The sequence below is a fragment of the Bombina bombina genome, chromosome 6, assembly GCF_027579735.1.
Source record: "Bombina bombina isolate aBomBom1 chromosome 6, aBomBom1.pri, whole genome shotgun sequence".
NCBI lineage: Eukaryota > Metazoa > Chordata > Amphibia > Anura > Bombinatoridae > Bombina > Bombina bombina.
In genome coordinates, this window is record NC_069504.1 from 477363083 (window position 1) to 477382385 (window position 19303).

At 43.7% G+C, this 19303-nt stretch overlaps 1 protein-coding gene across 3 annotated transcripts in view; it reads left to right on the plus strand.

Annotated features, from left to right (window-relative positions):
• The window catches only part of TBC1D2B (TBC1 domain family member 2B), a 438274-nt gene that overhangs the window by 220389 nt on the left and 198582 nt on the right, over nucleotides 1-19303 (plus strand). For all 3 annotated transcript variants that reach the window (XM_053717278.1, XM_053717279.1, XM_053717280.1), the window contains exon 8: nucleotides 363-556. In XM_053717278.1, the coding sequence (XP_053573253.1) occupies nucleotides 363-556 (194 nt within the window). The remainder of the gene's footprint in view (nucleotides 1-362; nucleotides 557-19303) is intronic.

The following is a 19303-nucleotide window of genomic DNA, read 5'->3' on the forward strand; positions in this document are numbered from 1 at the left end:
CGGGTTTGTGAAAACCTGTAATACCAGCGCTGTCTGTAGGTGAGCGGTGTGCATAAACTGCTCGTTACTGCAAAACTCGTAATCTAGGCGATAGGTAGTAGTATTTTACACATTGCCTACTATTTTCTAAAGGATACATTTTTTTAAGGGAAAAATGTAAAGGAACGGAGCATAATTTATTTCTTCATTCAAACCATAAGGTTTCAGGGCTTTAAGATCAAAGATCCACCTGCATTCTTTTTGCAGCAATAATTTATCAAGATAACCCCCTCTTATAGACAGGTCAATTTTTTGTAAGCCCAGAAACCACACACACACACACTAACTGAATGTGCTGTTCTGTTTTTTTTTTTTTTTTCCAGTATTCCAACCTAGAGGCCAAGCTTTGCCAGATTGAGAGCAAGTACCTAGTACTGCTTCAGGAGATGCAAACACCAGTGGGTTCAGATGACAGAGGGCCAGCTCGAGAAGTTGTAACTCAGTTACTAGAGGATGCTCTAAAGGTGGAGACGGCTGAACAGCCAGAACACCACTTCCTCAGGCTTCATCCAATCAGGTATGGGATCTCCATGGTGTAAGCTAGGTGGCCTAATGTCAGGCAAATGGGCAGTAACATAATAACCAGAAATAAGTTAATGCTATTTGCAACTATATATATTTAAGATTATATAAAGGCCTACATGTTGTTCTAGGTGTGTTTTGTAATATATATATATATATATATATATATATATCTTTTCTTCATAAATGGAAAGAGTCCACAGCTGCCTTCATTTCTTTTGGGAATTCAGAACCTGGCCACCAAGATGAGGCAAAGACACCCCAGCCAAAGGCTTAAATACCTCTACCACTTCCCTCATCCCCCAGTCATTCTTTGCCTTTCGTCCTAGGAGGTTGGCAGAGAAGTGTCAGAAGTTTTTCAATAGTCTCTTATGGAGGGTAGTACTCTTCGGCATGGGACTGGAGTTTTAAGTAGTCCTGTCAGCCTCTCAGTGAGAGCATGGATGAAAGTTAGAGTCTAGAGATGCAGGGAGAGTATTTCTGTGAAACCATCCCGACTCATATTAACCGCTCCACAAGCAATCAGCGTTGACTAGTTTTGCTGCCTGCTCTCTTCTCTCAAGTCCATGGCATAGGCGACGCTACTATCTGTCACACTTGAAGGGCCTTGTTCCTGTTCCATGGCGTAGATTCCGATTAGATCGTATCATTTTCTTTCATTATGATTGCCTTGTATTACAAAAGTTTTTCCGAGAGGCTAACACCTTGCGTCACTAACTATAACTCAGGGTCTCAGTGCGACTCCTTTTGTTTCTTGGAATCAAGGGTTAATATCCTGTGGGGGGTTACTGAACCTGGGTTTTTTATTCATGTTTGTTATGTGATTCGACCTGCTTATGTGTGGTGTTACTTAGGCTCTTGGCTAGGAACATAACAGCCTTTGGGAGTGACGCCGCCTTCACAGTTGAGCTCACTTTTTGTGGACCGCACGGTGCACCTGGTGAACGATTGTGGTCACGTTTTTGACTTTCCATTTCCGCTTTCCTGACCGTGTGGCAACAGAACTTTTCTGGTCCGCTGGTGTCTGGGTCCTAGGAGGTGGTGAGTGCCCCAGCCATTGTGGGTGTCAGATGCCATTTACTTTTCTTATTTGGTCCGTTTTTTTGTATTCCATATCCCAGTTATGGAGGATTCTGATAATGTGGAGACGAATGTCTCTGACTCAGAGTCTATTTCTTGTGAGGAATACAAATTGGCTCGGGTGATACATGCCCTTCAGTTATGTTCAGAATGCCGTTTTAGAGTGCTCAATACCTCGGGATCGGGGAATCAAGGAGCCGCTGAGCCATCTGTCCCTGGGGGGCCCCGTTCCCCGAGTGGCGATTTCCCTACCACCAATCTTACTACACATGCAGTTAACCCAGATTTTGCTTATCCTTCTCTGGAAGGTGGCTTGTTCCCCCCCCCCCCCGGGGGTTATGGCACGTTTTCGCATGTCCATTATTATGGCGCTGGTGCATCTGCAGCTACCAGAAGTGTGCTTACGATATTGTACTTGTTCCGTTGATCGGGGCTCTTCAGGCATGGGATGGCCTTCTCAGCTATCGGGGGGAACGACTGTTCCTGAGGCTTCAGCTGGTCAGCCTTCGGGTCGAGGTCGCCTTCTGCTCCAGCGAAGGTATGCTGTGCCTTTTGTTATAGACTGGCACGCCTTCGTGTCCTTTTGAGGCACATTGTGGAGTTGGAGGAGGATCCCATCCTTAACGGATATGGGAATTCTACTTCGAACGGCTCACAGAATTGGCAATATGAGGATGAAGTAATCTTCTTATAGCCTTGTTTATTGAGTATCCTTTCCAGTCCTGAGCTGGAAGAACATGATCCTGGTCCTGTGGGTGTGTCTGTTCTTCTTCTTGGACAATAATCTACGGGTTGCCTTAGCTTTTATTTTAATCCGGTTAGGATGATTTTTTATTTGAGCTCATGTTTATGTATTTCCTTTGGGAACTTTTTCTGGAATCAATACTCGCAATTTCTGATTGCACAGTTTACTTCTACGGACGTTTGTTTGACGTGAGGACATGTTAGTCCTATGTCCTATGACAATATAGACCCTGAGTTTCAGGCTGGTCCTGATTGGGTTCGGATCCTTCTGTCTTGCGGCCTATTTCAGACATGTGTCACCTGTTCTGACTGGGTGGTCCTGTTGAGACGCTGAGTGTTTCACATTATTATTTGTGTTATTTCTTGTTTTTCTTTTACAAGTTCAGCTAAGCATCCTGTGAGGGCCTGAGCGTCCACAAGGCGTGGGTGTTAGCCCCTCTAGCTTGTTGAATGGGATTAGGTGAAGTTCCGCTACAACACACTCTGTTTTCTGTTATTTCCGCCGGTTCTAACGATATTGCCTTTCAGGGGCTCCTTGGATTTGTCCTTTGTAGACTTGTTCCTTTTGAGGTTGTCTTTCCTTGGGTCGAGATTTCGGGGCCTTGTCTGTTTCTCCTTAGAGGTTTTAACCGCTTTATGGGGAGGGCGTGTGGTTTTTCCTTATTCAGGAGTTTGTTTCCCTATCAAGGACGTTAGGCTATGTCTCCTCCGAGCTTCGCTTGGGGGTTTGGTTCTACTGGGGTTCGGGATGCTCGGTTTTTTTTTTTTCCTTGGGTGTGGTTCTCTGGTTGTGTACTCTGAGGAGATATGTAGACTTGCCTTTGTTCTACTCGCTCTTCGAGTGACTTTGCTCCTTGAGGTTCTCCCTTGGTTTCTAGAGTCTTGGTGCGCCTCTGTCGTGCTCCAGCTCCTTTTTTTGTAGCGTTTGGACTCTTGTAGGGGGTGTTCTCTTCCTTTTGGGTTGAGTTTTGTGAGTAAGTCTTGTTCCCGTTCTCTGGGTTAGTCCGGTTATTCCCCGTTGAGGTCTGATTTTTGAGACGGGGTATTTGTGTTCCCTGGGGTGTTTGTTTTAAACAGTTCTGGGGCTCGGGCCTATAGTTTTGTTTGGGATCTTTCTGGAAGTCCGGAAACTTATGATCCTGTGGCTTTTCAGTTTTTCCCAGGGAACATAAGCTATGGCCTAAGGTATGTCTAGTTAAGCCTGCTAGCATTTTTGCCAGGTTCTGAGTGCTCTCGTATGAGCTACTTATGGCTTGCTTGTCCTTCGAACAATGTATATTCCCCTTCGTGGGGAGTTCTTTCTGTGTTCTTGAGGACATCTGGATGTCTTTCATTCTGCTTTTGTTTTCATCATACTGGGCTTATGCCTTGTGAGCATGCACACTGTTCTTATATGTGCCCTTCCCTTCGGAGGGGTTGTTTGGTCCTTCTTATGAAAGGGGGGGTTTTCTTCTCTCTAGAGGGTTGTTGTCCTGTCCTGTGTGCAGGAAGTTGGAACAGGTATTTTTATCCTGTAAGGGTGAGCAGTTTTTTTTCTGGGAGCTTGTGCTGTTCCTTCTGTGGAGATTGGAATCTCCGTTTTGAGACTGACAGTTATAATGGGTTCTCATAGGAATCTTCTGCATTTGCGATGTTAATCTCCTATGGGTTTTCTTTGGCAGTACCACTTTGAGGGAGCTCTTGGGTTAGCACCCAAGTTCTGTTGGGGTGACAGAGTTCACCCCATTCTGTCCTTCCCTAGGGGTTGGTGTTTGGAGTCCTTTCTGTTCCCCTATTTTTCAGACCTTCCTGTCACTTGGGCTGGTCCGGTGTGGAGCAGTAACTGAGATATGTGGTCGTCCTCAGGTCTTTTAAGGTTCGGTGAGCCTTCTTGAGGTTTTGTGCCTTCTCTAAGTTCAAGATATTTGAGAAGGACTGATGGCTTTTGGATAGCCTGTGATGTGCCCACTGTTTAGTGGATGTTTAGCAGTCTGGCAATTAGGATTTGATAACTTTTTTTTTCAGCTGCTCTTACTTGCTGGCAAGTATTCTTTTTCAGAGTCATCCTGGTATGACTGTAGCGTGAGGGTTGCCTCAGGTGTTCATTTATCTGGGCTTGCTGCACGTGTTCAATGTGAATATTTCGATATTCTGAGTTATCTGTGACTTCAGGACTCTGTCTTCAGTTGTCTTTGAGATGCAGTTGCATTGTATTTAGGAGATGTTTTTTTGTCAGTTTCTGTTCCCGGTCTCAACCTTGTGGTTTTTGTGTATTCCGGGGTCTGACCTGCTGTTTTAATCTAGTGGTTAGCTTAGCGGTTTAGAGTTTGCATACCCACCGTGGGTGCTGTGTTTTCTCGTTGCCTGCCTGTTTCTCAAGACTGTTTTGGGTCTCTGTGAGCTTGGCTTGATTCTCGGGGTTCCTTTTTTTCTTTTGGAACCGGTTGCACTTTATTTGGGGTCCCTTCGGGGATCCTTGATTTTTTCTTTCACGTTTTCTCCTTTTTTGGGGGGAGTTTTTGGTGCTTGATCCCTTCCTCTAGTAATTGGTGGGACATTGGGGGGACCCACTGCTGTGCGGCGGTGTCTCCTGCAGGCGGGAAGGCTCAGTCGAGTCCTTTCTGCAGTCTCTAGCAAGGTTGTATGGACTATCTGCAGGGCAGTGTCCTTGGGGCCTTTTCTATCGGCTTTGGACGAAGCAGGTTTGTTTGGGTAGGGTTTGTGGGCCTGGTGCCCTCAGAATGGGGCCGCCTTTTGTACCCTCCCACTTTGCATTCAATGCCCTCTATAGCTTGGGTATTGTTTTCCCAAAAGTAATGACTGCAGCTGTGAACTCTTTTCATTTATGAAGAAAAACATAAATTATACTTACCTGATAATTTTCTTTTCTTCAGATGGAAAGTCCACAGCTCTCCGCCCGTGTTTTTCTATGTGGCATCTGTTATTTTTATTCTTCTGGCACATTTTCACCCTGATATTTCTTATACTGTTCCTTGTTCCTGGGCAGAATGACTGGGGGATGAGGGAAATGGGAGAGGTATTTAAGCCTTTGGCTGGGGTGTCTTTGCCTCCTCCTAGTGGCCAGGTTCTGAATTCCCAAAAGTAATGAATGCAGCTGTTGACTCCTTTCCATCTGAAGAAAAGAAACTTATCAGGTAAGCATAATTTATGTTTTTTTCACAGTGGGATATTGTATGCTCCGGTCATTGCTTTATGATGCTTGCTGGTAGGTACCAAGCTGTTTGTTTGAAATTAGTATAAATTATTTTATGTGCCATTCATCATACAACAAAATTGCATACACCACCATCATTTAATTATCTTAATTTGTTTATCTTGGTAACTGGTTTAGTTAACTATGGTGACTTAAAGGGACATTAAAGATTTATTTATTCATGCTAAAGTAAATTTTATTATAGAAGTGCATTTGAAATTTTTATTTTTTAAATTGTATGATCGATCTGAATCAGGAAAGAAAACATTTTGGTTTCATGTCCCTTTTACACCCATGGTAACATCTATTAGAAAATTAGGTTAAATTGCATAAATAGTATGGCTGCTACAGTTATTTCTTTCATATAGGTGGCGAGAGTCCACAAGGTGCTAAGTATGGGATATACATTCCTACCAGGAGGAGACAAAGTTTCCCAAAAGCCTATAAAACCCCTCCCACCTCACTTATAACTTAGTTTTTACTTTGCCTCCGTTGGAGGTGGTTGAAGCATGATGATATGCTTGATTTCTTCAGTGAAAGGCGCTTCAGAGCATATTGAAGCCCAGTTCCCCTCAGAGTACAGTACTTGTCAGAGGGATGTGATTAGAGTACTGCCTCATGATACTATGTTTTTGCCTTATGGGAAATCCTTCATATGCTCTCTGTAAATTCAGTTCCAGGGACTCGTCTTCTGCCTCCCTTTACAGATTAACGTTATACTGCTATTCCATTACCTCTGCTGATAGGTTTCAGTACTGGTTTGGCTGTTTGCTACTAAGTGAACAAGTATCTATGGGTAAGTATGTTTTTTTCAAATGCGCAGTCTAATCCGACGCTTAAAATACTCATCTGGTTCGTGTTCCATATTACACGCTGGAAGTGCACATCAAAGTTAACGCACATCTTAAAAAAATGCTTACAAATACTTGTTAGATTAAGAGCGCTATAGTATGCAATCAATTTCACATTTTTCCTATACTAGTTTCAGTCTGAGGCTCTTTGGGGGTACCTCTTTATTTTGATTGCCTGTGTGGTTAATCTTCTGCACTGGTCAATTAATATTTTTTCACTTTTAAGCATGCTATAGTACACACATTTAGAATTAAACGGAAGCCTGCATCAAAAATTATGCAAGCCTTCAAAAACAGAGTCATAGTACGTGCACTTCAGACTAACGGTCAAAACCATGCATCAACAGATGCGTGCACACACTAGTGTGCCATTTTTCAAATAAAATGGTAACTGAAACTTGCGCACACTCACCTAGATTACGACTTTTGCACTATACCGGGTGCGTAAGAAACGCAATAAAATGAACGGTCCCTCAATTTCCATAGCGTTGCCATTACAAGTTACTGAAAAACCATCTGTGTGTTAAGCTCCATACTGCACAAAAGCCAAGGGCTGAGTTTATGTGCTCGTGCACGCTTTCCCTTATAGACATCAATATCTAACGCCTGCCATCGCGGAATGACAAAATCGCTGTAACGCGACCCCATTGATGTCTATGGGGAAAAGAAAGTTACGTTTAAACCTAACATAAACCCATAGTCTAAACACCCCTAATCCACTGTCCCCGACATCGCCAACACATAAATAAAGTGATTAACCCCTAATCCGCCATTACCCGACATTGCTGACACCTAAAGTGATTAACCCCTAATCTGCCGCTCCCCGACATCGCCGACACTAAATAAACCTATTAACCCCTAAACTGCCGGCCCCCCACATCGCAACTAATAAATAAACCTATTAACCCATAAACCACCGGACCCCCAAACAAATAACAAAATTATCAAAAATAAAAACACCTAATCTAATAGCCCTATAAAAATAAAAAAGCCCCCCCCCTCCAAAAAAAAAAAAACACCCCTAACCTACAATAAACTACAAATAGCCCTTATAAGGGCCTTTTGTAGGTCATTGCCCTAATTTAAACAACTCTTTTACCTAGAAAAAAAAAATACAAAGTCCCCCCAAGAGTAAAAAACCCCACCCAACCAACCCCCCAAAATAAACCTAAGTTTAAATAAAACCTAAGCTACCCATTGACCCTAAAGGGGCATTTGTGTGGGCATTGCCCTTAAAAGGGCATTCAGATCTTTTACTGCCCCTAAAAGGGCATTCAGCTCTTTTACAGTGCCCATCCCTAATCTGGAAGAAAAAAAAAAACTAACACTAGCCCCATAAAATCTACTCACGGTTCCTGAAGTCCAGACATCTATCTCCATCCAGGCGGCGACATCTTCAATCATTGCGGGGGCGTCTTCTATCTTCATCCCGGCTGCGCGGAGCTATCGAGGACCGGTGATGACATCCTCTTCATACGATCACCGCCGTACACTGAAGTTGAATGCAAGGTACCCGTTTAAAAATGGCATAACTTCTTCAAATTCAAATCTGCCAATAGGATGAGAGCTACTGAAATCCTATTGGCTGTTCAAATCAGCCAATAGGATTTCAAAAACGCTCATCCTTTTGGCAGATTTGAATTTGAAGAATCAAATCAGCCAATAGGAATGCAAGGTACTCAATTTTTAAATCGGTACCTTGCATTTAACTTCAGTGTACGGCGATGATCATATGAAGAGGACGCTCCGAGCAGGATGTCATCGCCGGTCTTTATAGCTCCTTATAGATAAAAGACGCCCCCGCGATGGACGAAGATGTCTTTGCCTGGATGAAGACTTCTCGCTGCCTGGATGGAGATGGATGTCTGGACTTCAGGAACCATAAGTAGATTTTATGGGGTTAGTGTTAGGTTGTTTTTTTGTTTTGTTTTTTAAATTGGGTTGGGTTTTTTTTTTTAGATTAGGGATGGGCACTGTAAAAGAGCTAAATGCCGTTTTAAGGGAAATGCCCATTCAAATGCCCTATATGGGGCAATTAGTAGCTTAGGTTTTATTTAGACATAGGGTTTTTTATTTTGTGGGTTTTGGTTGGGTGGGGGGGTTTTACTGTTGGGGGGACTTTGTATTTTTTTTTTCTAGGCAAAAGAGCTGTTTAGCTTAGGGCAATGCCCTACAATAGGCCATTTTAAGGGCTATTGGTAGTTTATTGTAGGTTAAAGGGTGTTTTTATTTTGGGGGGGGCTTTTTTATTTTTATAGGGCTATTAAATTAGGGGTAATTTTCGTAATTTAGTGTATTATTTTTTGTATAGTTAGATTTTTTGATTTTTTTTCATAGTATTAGGTTTTTTTAAATTTGTAGTTTATTTTATTTCTCCTGTTAAGTGTAGTCAGTCCACGGGTCATCCATTACTTATGGGATTATATCTCCTCCCTAACAGGAAGTGCAAGAGGATCACCCAAGCAGAGCTGCTATATAGCTCCTCCCCTCTACGTCATATCCAGTCATTCTCTTGCACCTAACTATAGATAGGACGTGTGAGAGGACTGTGGTGTGTTAAACTTAGTTTTTATTTCTTCAATCAAAAGTTTGTTATTTTAAACGGCACCGGAGTGTGTTGTTTGTCCTCAGGCAGCATTAGAAGAAGAATCTGCCTGAGTTTTCTATGATCTTAGCGGACGTAACTAAGATCCACTTGCTGTTCTCGGCCATTCTGAGGAGTGAGGTAACTTCAGAACATGGGATAGCATGCAGGGCCCACCTGCAAGGAGGTATGTGCAGTAAATTATTTTCTAAGGAATGGAATTGACTGAGAAAATACTGCTAATACCGATGTAATGTAAGTGCAGCCTTAAATGCAGTAGTAGCGACTGGTATCAGGCTGATATGTATGTATGTATACTCTGAGGTATTTCTGGGGAATGGAATTTCACTAAGAAAATACTGTCTATATTAAAGTAATATTTGAGCCTGCACTGCAGTGAAAGCGACTAGCAGCAGGCTTATTAATAACACTTCATAATTTTCAATTTTAAAACGTTTACTGGCATGTTAATCGTTTTTTCTGAGGTACTTGGTGATAAAACTTTATGGGCATGATTTTTACCACATGGCTGTCGTTTGTTTCTGAATAAAAACAGTTTACTGAGCTTCCCCACTGTTGTAATATGAGTGGGAGGGGCCTATTTTAGCGCTTTATTGCGCAGTAAAAATTTAGTCACAGTCTTCCTATTTCTTCCTCCATGATCCAGGACGTCTCTACAGAGCTCAGGGGTCTCCAAAACTAGTTTTGAGGGAGGTAATCACTCACAGCAGACCTGTGACAGTGTGTTTGACTGTGATAAAAAACATTTATTTTTTCAACTGTTATCCGTTTTGGGTATTAAGGGGTTAATCATCCTTTTGCTTGTGGGTGCAATTCTCTGCTAACCTTATACATTTTCTGTTAAAATTTGGTTGTTTTAACATATTTGGTTCATTGATAATTCAACTGTGTCACATTTTTATGTTTCTTAAAGGCGCAGTAGCGTTTTTTTATATAGCTTGTAAATTTATTTAAAGGTTTTTTTCCAAGCTTGCTAGTGTTATTGCTAGTCTGTTTAAACATGTCTGATGAATCTGTTTGTTCACTATGTTTAAAGGCCAATGTGGAGCCCAATAGAAATTTGTGCACTCAATGTATAGATGTTACTTTGAATAAAAGTCAAACTTTATATGTGAAAGAAAATATCACCAGACAACGAGGGGGAAGTTATTCCGACTAACTCTCCTCACGTGTCAGTACCTTCGCCTCCCGCTCAGGAGGTGCGTGATATTGTGGCGCCAAGTACATCTGGGCGGCCCATACAAATCACTTTGCAAGACATGGCTAATGTTATGACTGAAGTACTATCTAAATTGCCAGAATTAAGAGGTAAACGCGATCACTCTGGAATAAGAACAGAGTGCGCTGATAATAATAGAGCCATGTCTGATACTGCGTCACAATTTGCAGAACATGAGGACGGAGAGCTTCATTCTGTGGGTGACGGATCTGATCCAAGTAAACTGGATTCAGAGATTTCAAATTTTAAATTTAAGCTTGAGAACCTCCGTGTATTACTAGGGGAGGTATTAGCGGCTCTGAATGATTGTAACACGGTTGCAATTCCAGAGAAAGTATGTAGGCTGGATAAATATTTTGCGGTACCGGCGTGTACTGACATTTTTCCTATACCTAAAAAGGCTTACAGAAATTGTTAACAAGGAGTGGGATAGACCCGGTGTGCCTTTTTCACCCCCTCCTATATTTAGAAAAATGTTTCCAATAGACGCCACCACACAGGACCTATGGCAGACGGTCCCTAAGGTGGAGGGAGCAGTTTCTACTCTGGCTAAGCGCACCACTATCCCGGTGGAGGATAGCTGTGCTTTTTCAGATCCAATGGATAAAAAGTTAGAGGGTTACCTTAAGAAAATGTTTGTTCAGCAAGGTTTTATATTACAACCCCTTGCATGCATTGCGCCTGTCACTGCTGCGGCGGCATTCTGGTTTGAGTCTCTGGAAGAGACCCTTAGCACAGCTCCATTGGATGAGATTATGAACAAGCTTAAAGCCCTTAAGCTAGCTAATTCATTTATTTCTGATGCCGTAGTACACTTAACCAAACTTACGCCTAAGAACTCCGGATTCGCCATTCAAGCGCGTAGAGCGCTGTGGCTTAAATCCTGGTCAGCTGATGTGACTTCTAAATCTAAATTGCTTAATATTCCTTTCAAAGGGCAGACATTATTCGGGCCCGGTTTGAAAGAAATTATCGCTGACATTACTGGAGGTAAGGGCCATGCCCTGCCTCAAGACAGGGCCAAACCAAGGGCTAAACAGTCTAATTTTCGTGCCTTTCGTAACTTCAAGGCAGGAGCAGCATCAACTTCCTCCGCTCCAAGACAGGAAGGAACTGTTGCTCGCTACAGACAGGGCTGGAAACCTAACCATTCCTGGAACAAGGGCAAGCAGGCCAGAAAACCTGCTGCTGCCCCTAAGACAGCATGAAGTGAGGGCCCCCGATCCGGAAACGGATCTAGTGGGGGGCAGACTTTCTCTCTTCGCCCAGGCTTGGGCAAGAGATGTCCAGGATCCCTGGGCGTTGGAGATCATATCTCAGGGATATCTTCTGGACTTCAAAGCTTCTCCTCCACAAGGGAGATTTCATCTTTCAAGGTTATCAGCAAACCAGATAAAGAAAGAGGCATTTCTACGCTGTGTACAAGACCTCTTACTAATGGGAGTGATCCACCCAGTTCCGCGGTCGGAACACGGGCAAGGATTCTATTCAAATCTGTTTGTGGTTCCCAAAAAAGAGGGAACCTTCAGACCAATCTTGGACTTAAAGATCCTAAACAAATTCCTAAGAGTTCCATCGTTCAAAATGGAAACTATTCGAACCATCTTACCCATGATCCAAGAGGGTCAGTACATGACCACAGTGGATTTAAAGGATGCCTACCTTCACATACCGATTCACAAGGATCATTACCGGTATCTAAGATTTGCCTTCCTAAACCGGCATTACCAGTTTGTAGCTCTTCCCTTCGGGTTAGCTACGGCTCCAAGAATCTTTACAAAGGTTCTGGGCTCTCTTTTGGCGGTACTAAGACCGCGAGGCATAGCGGTAGCTCCGTACCTAGACGACATTCTGATACAAGCGTCAAGTTTCCAAACTGCCAAGTCTCATACAGAGTTAGTTCTGGCATTTCTAAGGTCGCATGGGTGGAAGGTGAACGTAGAAAAGAGTTCTCTATTGACACTCACAAGAGTTCCCTTCTTAGGGACTCTTATAGATTCTGTAGAAATGAAAATTTACCTGACGGAGGACAGGTTATCAAAACTTCTAAATGCTTGCCGTGTCCTTCATTCCATTCAACACCCGTCAGTGGCTCAGTGCATGGAGGTAATCGGCTTAATGGTAGCGGCAATGGACATAGTACCTTTTGCGCGCCTGCATCTCAGACCACTGCAATTGTGCATGCTAAGTCAGTGGAATGGGGATTACTCAGATTTGTCCCCTCTGCTAAATCTGGATCAAGAGACCAGGGATGCCCTTCCGCAGGCCAGATTGGACGATTGTAACAACAGACGCCAGCCTTCTAGGTTGGGGCGCAGTCTGGAATTCTCTGAAGGCTCAGGGATCATGGACTCAGGAGGAGAGACTCCTTCCAATAAACATTCTGGAATTAAGAGCAATTTTCAATGCTCTTCTGGCTTGGCCTCAGTTAGCAACTCTGAGGTTCATCAGGTTTCAGTCGGACAACATCACGACTGTGGCTTACATCAACCATCAAGGAGGAACAAGGAGTTCCCTAGCGATGATTGAAGTCTCAAAGATAATTCACTGGGCAGAGTCTCACTCTTGCCACCTGTCAGCGATCCACATCCCAGGCGTGGAGAACTGGGAGGTGGATTTTCTAAGTTGCCAGACCTTTCATCCGGGGGAGTGGGAACTTCATCCGGAGGTGTTTGCCCAACTGCTTCATCATTGGGGCAAACCAGATCTGGATCTCATGGCGTCTCGCCAGAACGCCAAGCTTCCTTGTTACGGATCCAGGTCCAGGGACCCGGGAGCAGTACTGATAGATGCTCTGACAGCACCTTGGGTCTTCAACATGGCTTATGTGTTTCCACCCTTCCCGATGCTTCCTCGATTGATTGCCAGGATCAAACAGGAGAGAGCATCGATGATTCTAATAGCGCCTGCGTGGCCACGCAGGACCTGGTATGCAGATCTAGTGGACATGTCGTCCTGTCCACCATGGTCTCTGCCTCTGAGACAGGACCTTCTGATTCAGGGTCCTTTCAATCATCCAAATCTAATTTCTCTGAGGCTGACTGCATGGAGATTGAACGCTTGATTCTATCAAAGCGGGGATTCTCGGAGTCAGTGATTGATACCTTAATACAGGCTAGGAAACCTGTTACCAGGAAAATTTACCATAAAATATGGCGTAAATACTTATATTGGTGCGAATCCAAGAGTTACTCATGGAGTAAGGTTAGGATTCCTAGGATATTGTCTTTTCTACAAGAAGGTTTAGAAAAGGGTTTATCTGCTAGTTCGTTAAAGGGACAGATTTCAGCTCTGTCTATCCTTTTACACAAACGTCTGGCAGAAGTTCCAGACGTTCAGGCTTTTTGTCAGGCTTTGGCTAGGATTAAGCCTGTGTTTAAGACTGTTGCTCCGCCGTGGAGCTTAAACTTAGTTCTTAACGTTCTGCAAGGTGTTCTGTTTGAACCCCTTCATTCCATTGATATCAAGCTGTTATCTTGGAAAGTTCTGTTTTTAATGGCTATTTCCTCGGCTCGAAGAGTCTCTTGAGTTATCGGCCTTACATTGTGATTCTCCTTATCTGATTTTTCATTCAGACAAGGTAGTTCTGCGTACTAAACCTGGGTTCTTACCTAAGGTAGTCACTAACAAGAATATCAATCAAGAGATTGTTGTTCCATCATTGTGCCCTAACCCTTCTTCAAAGAAGGAACGACTTCTGCACAATCTGGACGTCGTCCGTGCCCTGAAATTTTATTTGCAGGCAACTCTTCTTCCCTGTTTGTCGTTTATTCTGGACAGAGGAGAGGTCAAAAAGCTTCGACTACCTCTCTCTCTTTTTGGCTTCGTAGCATAATACGTTTAGCCTATGAGACTGCTGGACAGCAGCCTCCTGAAAGGATTACGGCTCATTCTACTAGAGCTGTGGCTTCCACTTGGGCCTTTAAGAATGAGGCCTCTGTTGAACAGATTTGCAAGGCTTCAACTTGGTCTTCACTTCACACTTTTTCAAAATTTTACAAATTTGACACTTTTGCTTCTTCGGAGGCTGTTTTTGGGAGAAAGGTTCTACAGGCAGTGGTTCCTTCCGTGTAAAGATCCTGCCTGTCCCTCCCGTCATCCGTGTACTTTTAGCTTTGGTATTGGTATCCCATAAGTAATGGATGACCCGTGGACTGACTACACTTAACAGGAGAAAATATAATTTATGCTTACCTGATAAATTCATTTCTCCTGTAGTGTAGTCAGTCCACGGCCCGCCCTGTTTTTTACGGCAGGTCTAAATTTTAATTAAACTCCAGTCACCACTGCACCCTATAGTTTCTCCTTTCTCGTTTGGTTTCGGTCGAATGACTGGATATGACGTAGAGGGCAGGAGCTATATAGCAGCTCTGCTTGGGTGATCCTCTTGCACTTCCTGTTAGGGAGGAGATATAATCCCATAAGTAATGGATGACCCGTGGACTGATTACACTACAGGAGAAATTAATTTATCAGGTAAGCATAAATTATATTTCTTCTGTTATGTGTGATCAGTCCACGGGTCATCATTACTTCTGGGATATAACTCCTCCCCAACAGGAAATGCAAGAGGATTCACCCAGCAGAGCTGCACATAGCTCCTCCCCTCTACGTCAGTCCCAGTCATTCTCTTGCACCCAACGACTAGATAGGATGTGTGAGAGGACTATGGTGATTATACTTAGTTTTTATGACTTCAATCAAAAGTTTGTTATTTTACAATAGCACCGGAGCGTGTTATTACTTCTCTGGCAGAGTTTGAGGAAGAATCTGCCAGAGTTTTTTACTATGATTTTAACCGGAGTTGTTAAGATCATATTGCTGTTCTCGGCCATCTGAGGGAGGTAAAGGCTTCAGATCAGGGGACAGCGGGCAGATGAATCTGCATTGAGGTATGTAGCAGTTTTTATTTTCTGAATGGAATTGATGAGAAAATCCTGCCATACCGTTAAAATGACATGTATGTATACACTTCAGTATTCTGGGGATGGTATTTCACCGGAACTACTCTGTTAAAGGTCACTAATCCTTTTAATAACTAATTATCATGTTAAACGTTTTTGCTGGAATGTAGAATCGTTTACATTGCTGAGGTACTGTGTGAATAAATATTTGGGCATTATTTTCCACTTGGCAGCCTTTTTTGCTTTTATTTGTGACAGTTTCGTTTCTCTTCACTGCTGTGTGGGAGAGGGAGGGGCCGTTTTTGGCGCTCTTTGCTACGCATCAAAAAATTCCAGTCAGTTACTTTTATATTTCCTGCATGATCCGGTTCATCTCTGACAGATCTCAGGGGTCTTCAAACTTCTTTTAAGGGAGGTAAATTCTCTCAGCAGAGCTGTGAGAATTCTTATAGTGACTGTGAATAAAAAACGTTGCTTTGTATTTTTTATGTCAAATTTAATTATTGTTATTTTACTAATGGGAACAAACCTTTGCTAAAAGTTGTGTTGTTTTAAAGTTTAATGCTATAACTGTTTTTCAGTTCATTATTTCAACTGTCATTTAATCGTTTAGTACCTCTTTGAGGCACAGTACGTTTTTGCTAAAAAAGATTATAACCAAGTTGTAAGTTTTTTTGCTAGTGTGTTAAACATGTCTGACTCAGAGGAAGATATCTGTGTCATTTGTTCCAATGCCAAGGTGGAGCCCAATAGAAATTTATGTACTAACTGTATTGATGCTACTTTAAATAAAAGTCAATCTGTACAATGTGAACAAATTTCACCAAACAGCGAGGGGAGAGTTATGCCGACTAACTCGCCTCACGCGGCAGTACCTGCATCTCCCGCCCGGGAGGTGCGTGATATTATGGCGCCTAGTACATCTGGGCGGCCATTACAGATAACATTACAAGATATGGCTACTGTTATGACTGAAGTTTTGTCTAAATTACCAGAACTAAGAGGCAAGCGTGATCACTCTGGGGTGAGAACAGAGTGCGCTGACAATGCTAGGGCCATGTCTGATACTGCGTCACAGCTCGCAGAGCATGAGGACGGAGAGCTTCATTCTGTGGGTGACGGTTCTGATCCAAACAGATTGGACTCAGATATTTCAAATTTTAAATTTAAATTGGAGAACCTCCGTGTATTACTAGGGGAGGTCTTAGCAGCTCTCAACGATTGTAACACTGTTGCAATACCAGAGAAACTGTGCAGGTTGGATAAATACTTTGCGGTACCGGCGAGTACTGAAGTTTTTCCTATACCTAAGAGACTAACTGAAATTGTTACTAAGGAGTGGGATAGACCCGGTGTGCCGTTCTCACCCCCTCCAATATTTAGAAAGATGTTTCCAATAGACGCCACCACTCGGGACTTATGGCAAACGGTCCCCAAGGTGGAGGGAGCAGTTTCTACTTTAGCTAAGCGTACCACTATCCCGGTGGAGGATAGCTGTGCTTTCTCAGATCCAATGGATAAAAAATTAGAGGGTTACCTTAAGAAAATGTTTGTTCAACAAGGTTTTATATTGCAACCCCTTGCATGTATCGCGCCGATTACGGCTGCGGCAGCATTTTGGATTGAGTCGCTGGAAGAGAACCTTAGTTCATCTACGCTAGACGACATTACGGACAGGCTTAGAGTCCTTAAACTAGCTAATTCTTTCATTTCGGAGGCCGTAGTACATTTAACCAAACTTACGGCTAAGAACTCAGGATTCGCCATACAGGCACGTAGGGCGCTGTGGCTAAAATCCTGGTCAGCAGATGTTACTTCTAAGTCCAAATTACTTAATATACCTTTCAAGGGGCAGTCTTTATTTGGGCCCGGTTTGAAAGAAATTATCGCTGACATTACAGGAGGTAAGGGCCACGCCCTACCCCAAGACAAAGCCAAAGCTAAGGCTAGACAGTCTAATTTTCGTCCCTTTCGGAATTTCAAAACAGGAGCAGCATCAACCTCCACTGCACCAAAACAGGAAGGAGCTGTTGCTCGTTACAGGCAAGGCTGGAAGCCTAACCAGGCCTGGAACAAGAGCAAGCAGGCCAGGAAACCTGCTGCTGCCCCAAAGACAGCATGAATCGAGAGCCCCCGATCCGGGACCGGATCTAGTGGGGGGCAGACTCTCTCTCTTCGCCCAGGCCTGGGCAAGAGATGTTCAGGATCCCTGGGCACTAGAGATCATATCTCAGGGATACCTTCTAGACTTCAAATTATCTCCCCCAAGAGGGAGATTTCATCTGTCAAGGTTGTCAACAAACCAGATAAAGAAAGAAGCGTTTCTACGCTGCGTACAAGATCTGTTATTAATGGGAGTGATCCATCCGGTTCCGCGGTCGGAACAAGGACAAGGGTTCTACTCAAACCTGTTTGTGGTTCCCAAAAAAGAGGGAACTTTCAGGCCAATCTTAGATTTAAAGATTCTAAACAAATTCCTAAGAGTTCCATCGTTCAAAATGGAAACTATTCGGACAATTTTACCCATGATCCAAGAGGGTCAGTACATGACCACTGTGGATTTAAAGGATGCTTACCTTCACATTCCGATCCACAAAGATCATCACCGGTATCTAAGGTTTGCCTTCTTAGACAGGCACTACCAGTTTGTAGCTCTTCCATTCGGATTGGCTACGGCTCCAAGAATCTTCACAAAGGTTCTGGGTGCCCTTCTGGCGGTACTAAGACCGCGAGGGATTTCGGTAGCTCCGTACCTAGACGACATTCTAATTCAAGCTTCAAGCTTTCAAACTGCCAAGTCTCATACAGAGTTAGTTCTGGCATTTCTAAGGTCGCATGGATGGAAAGTGAACGAAAAGAAGAGTTCTCTCTTTCCTCTCACAAGAGTTCCATTCTTGGGGACTCTTATAGATTCTGTAGAAATGAAGATTTACCTGACAGAAGACAGGTTAACAAAGCTTCAAAACGCATGCCGTGTCCTTCATTCCATTCAACACCCGTCAGTAGCTCAATGCATGGAGGTGATCGGCTTGATGGTAGCGGCAATGGACATAGTACCTTTTGCACGCCTACATCTCAGACCGCTGCAATTATGCATGCTAAGTCAGTGGAATGGGGATTACTCAGATTTGTCCCCTACTCTGAATCTAAATCAAGAGACCAGAAATTCTCTTCTATGGTGGCTTTATCGGCCACACCTGTCCAGGGGGATGCCATTCAGCAGGCCAGACTGGACAATTGTAACAACAGACGCCAGCCTACTAGGTTGGGGCGCTGTCTGGAATTCTCTGAAGGCTCAGGGACTATGGAATCAGGAGGAGAGTCTCCTGCCAATAAACATTCTGGAATTGAGAGCGGTTCTCAATGCCCTTCTGGCTTGGCCCCAGTTAACAACTCGGGGGTTCATCAGGTTTCAGTCGGACAACATCACGACTGTAGCTTACATCAACCATCAGGGAGGGACAAGAAGCTCCCTAGCAATGATGGAAGTATCAAAGATAATTCGCTGGGCAGAGTCTCACTCTTGCCACCTGTCAGCAATCCACATCCCGGGAGTGGAGAACTGGGAGGCGGATTTCTTGAGTCGCCAGACTTTTCATCCGGGGGAGTGGGAACTTCATCCGGAGGTCTTTGCCCAAATACTTCGACGTTGGGGCAAACCAGAGATAGATCTCATGGCGTCTCGCCAGAACGCCAAACTTCCTCGCTACGGGTCCAGATCCAGGGATCCGGAAGCAGTTCTGATAGATGCTTTGACAGCACCTTGGAACTTCGGGATGGCTTATGTGTTTCCACCCTTCCCGCTGCTTCCTCGATTGATTGCCAAAATCAAACAGGAGAGAGCATCAGTAATTCTAATAGCACCTGCATGGCCACGCAGGACTTGGTATGCAGATCTAGTGGACATGTCATCCTGTCCGCCTTGGTCTCTACCTCTAAGACAGGACCTTCTGATACAGGGTCCATTCAAACATCAAAATCTAACTTCTCTGAAGCTGACTGCTTGGAAATTGAACGCTTGATTTTATCAAAACGTGGTTTTTCTGAGTCGGTTATTGATACCCTGATTCAGGCTAGGAAGCCTGTTACCAGAAGGATTTACCATAAAATATGGCGGAAATACCTATACTGGTGCGAATCCAAAGG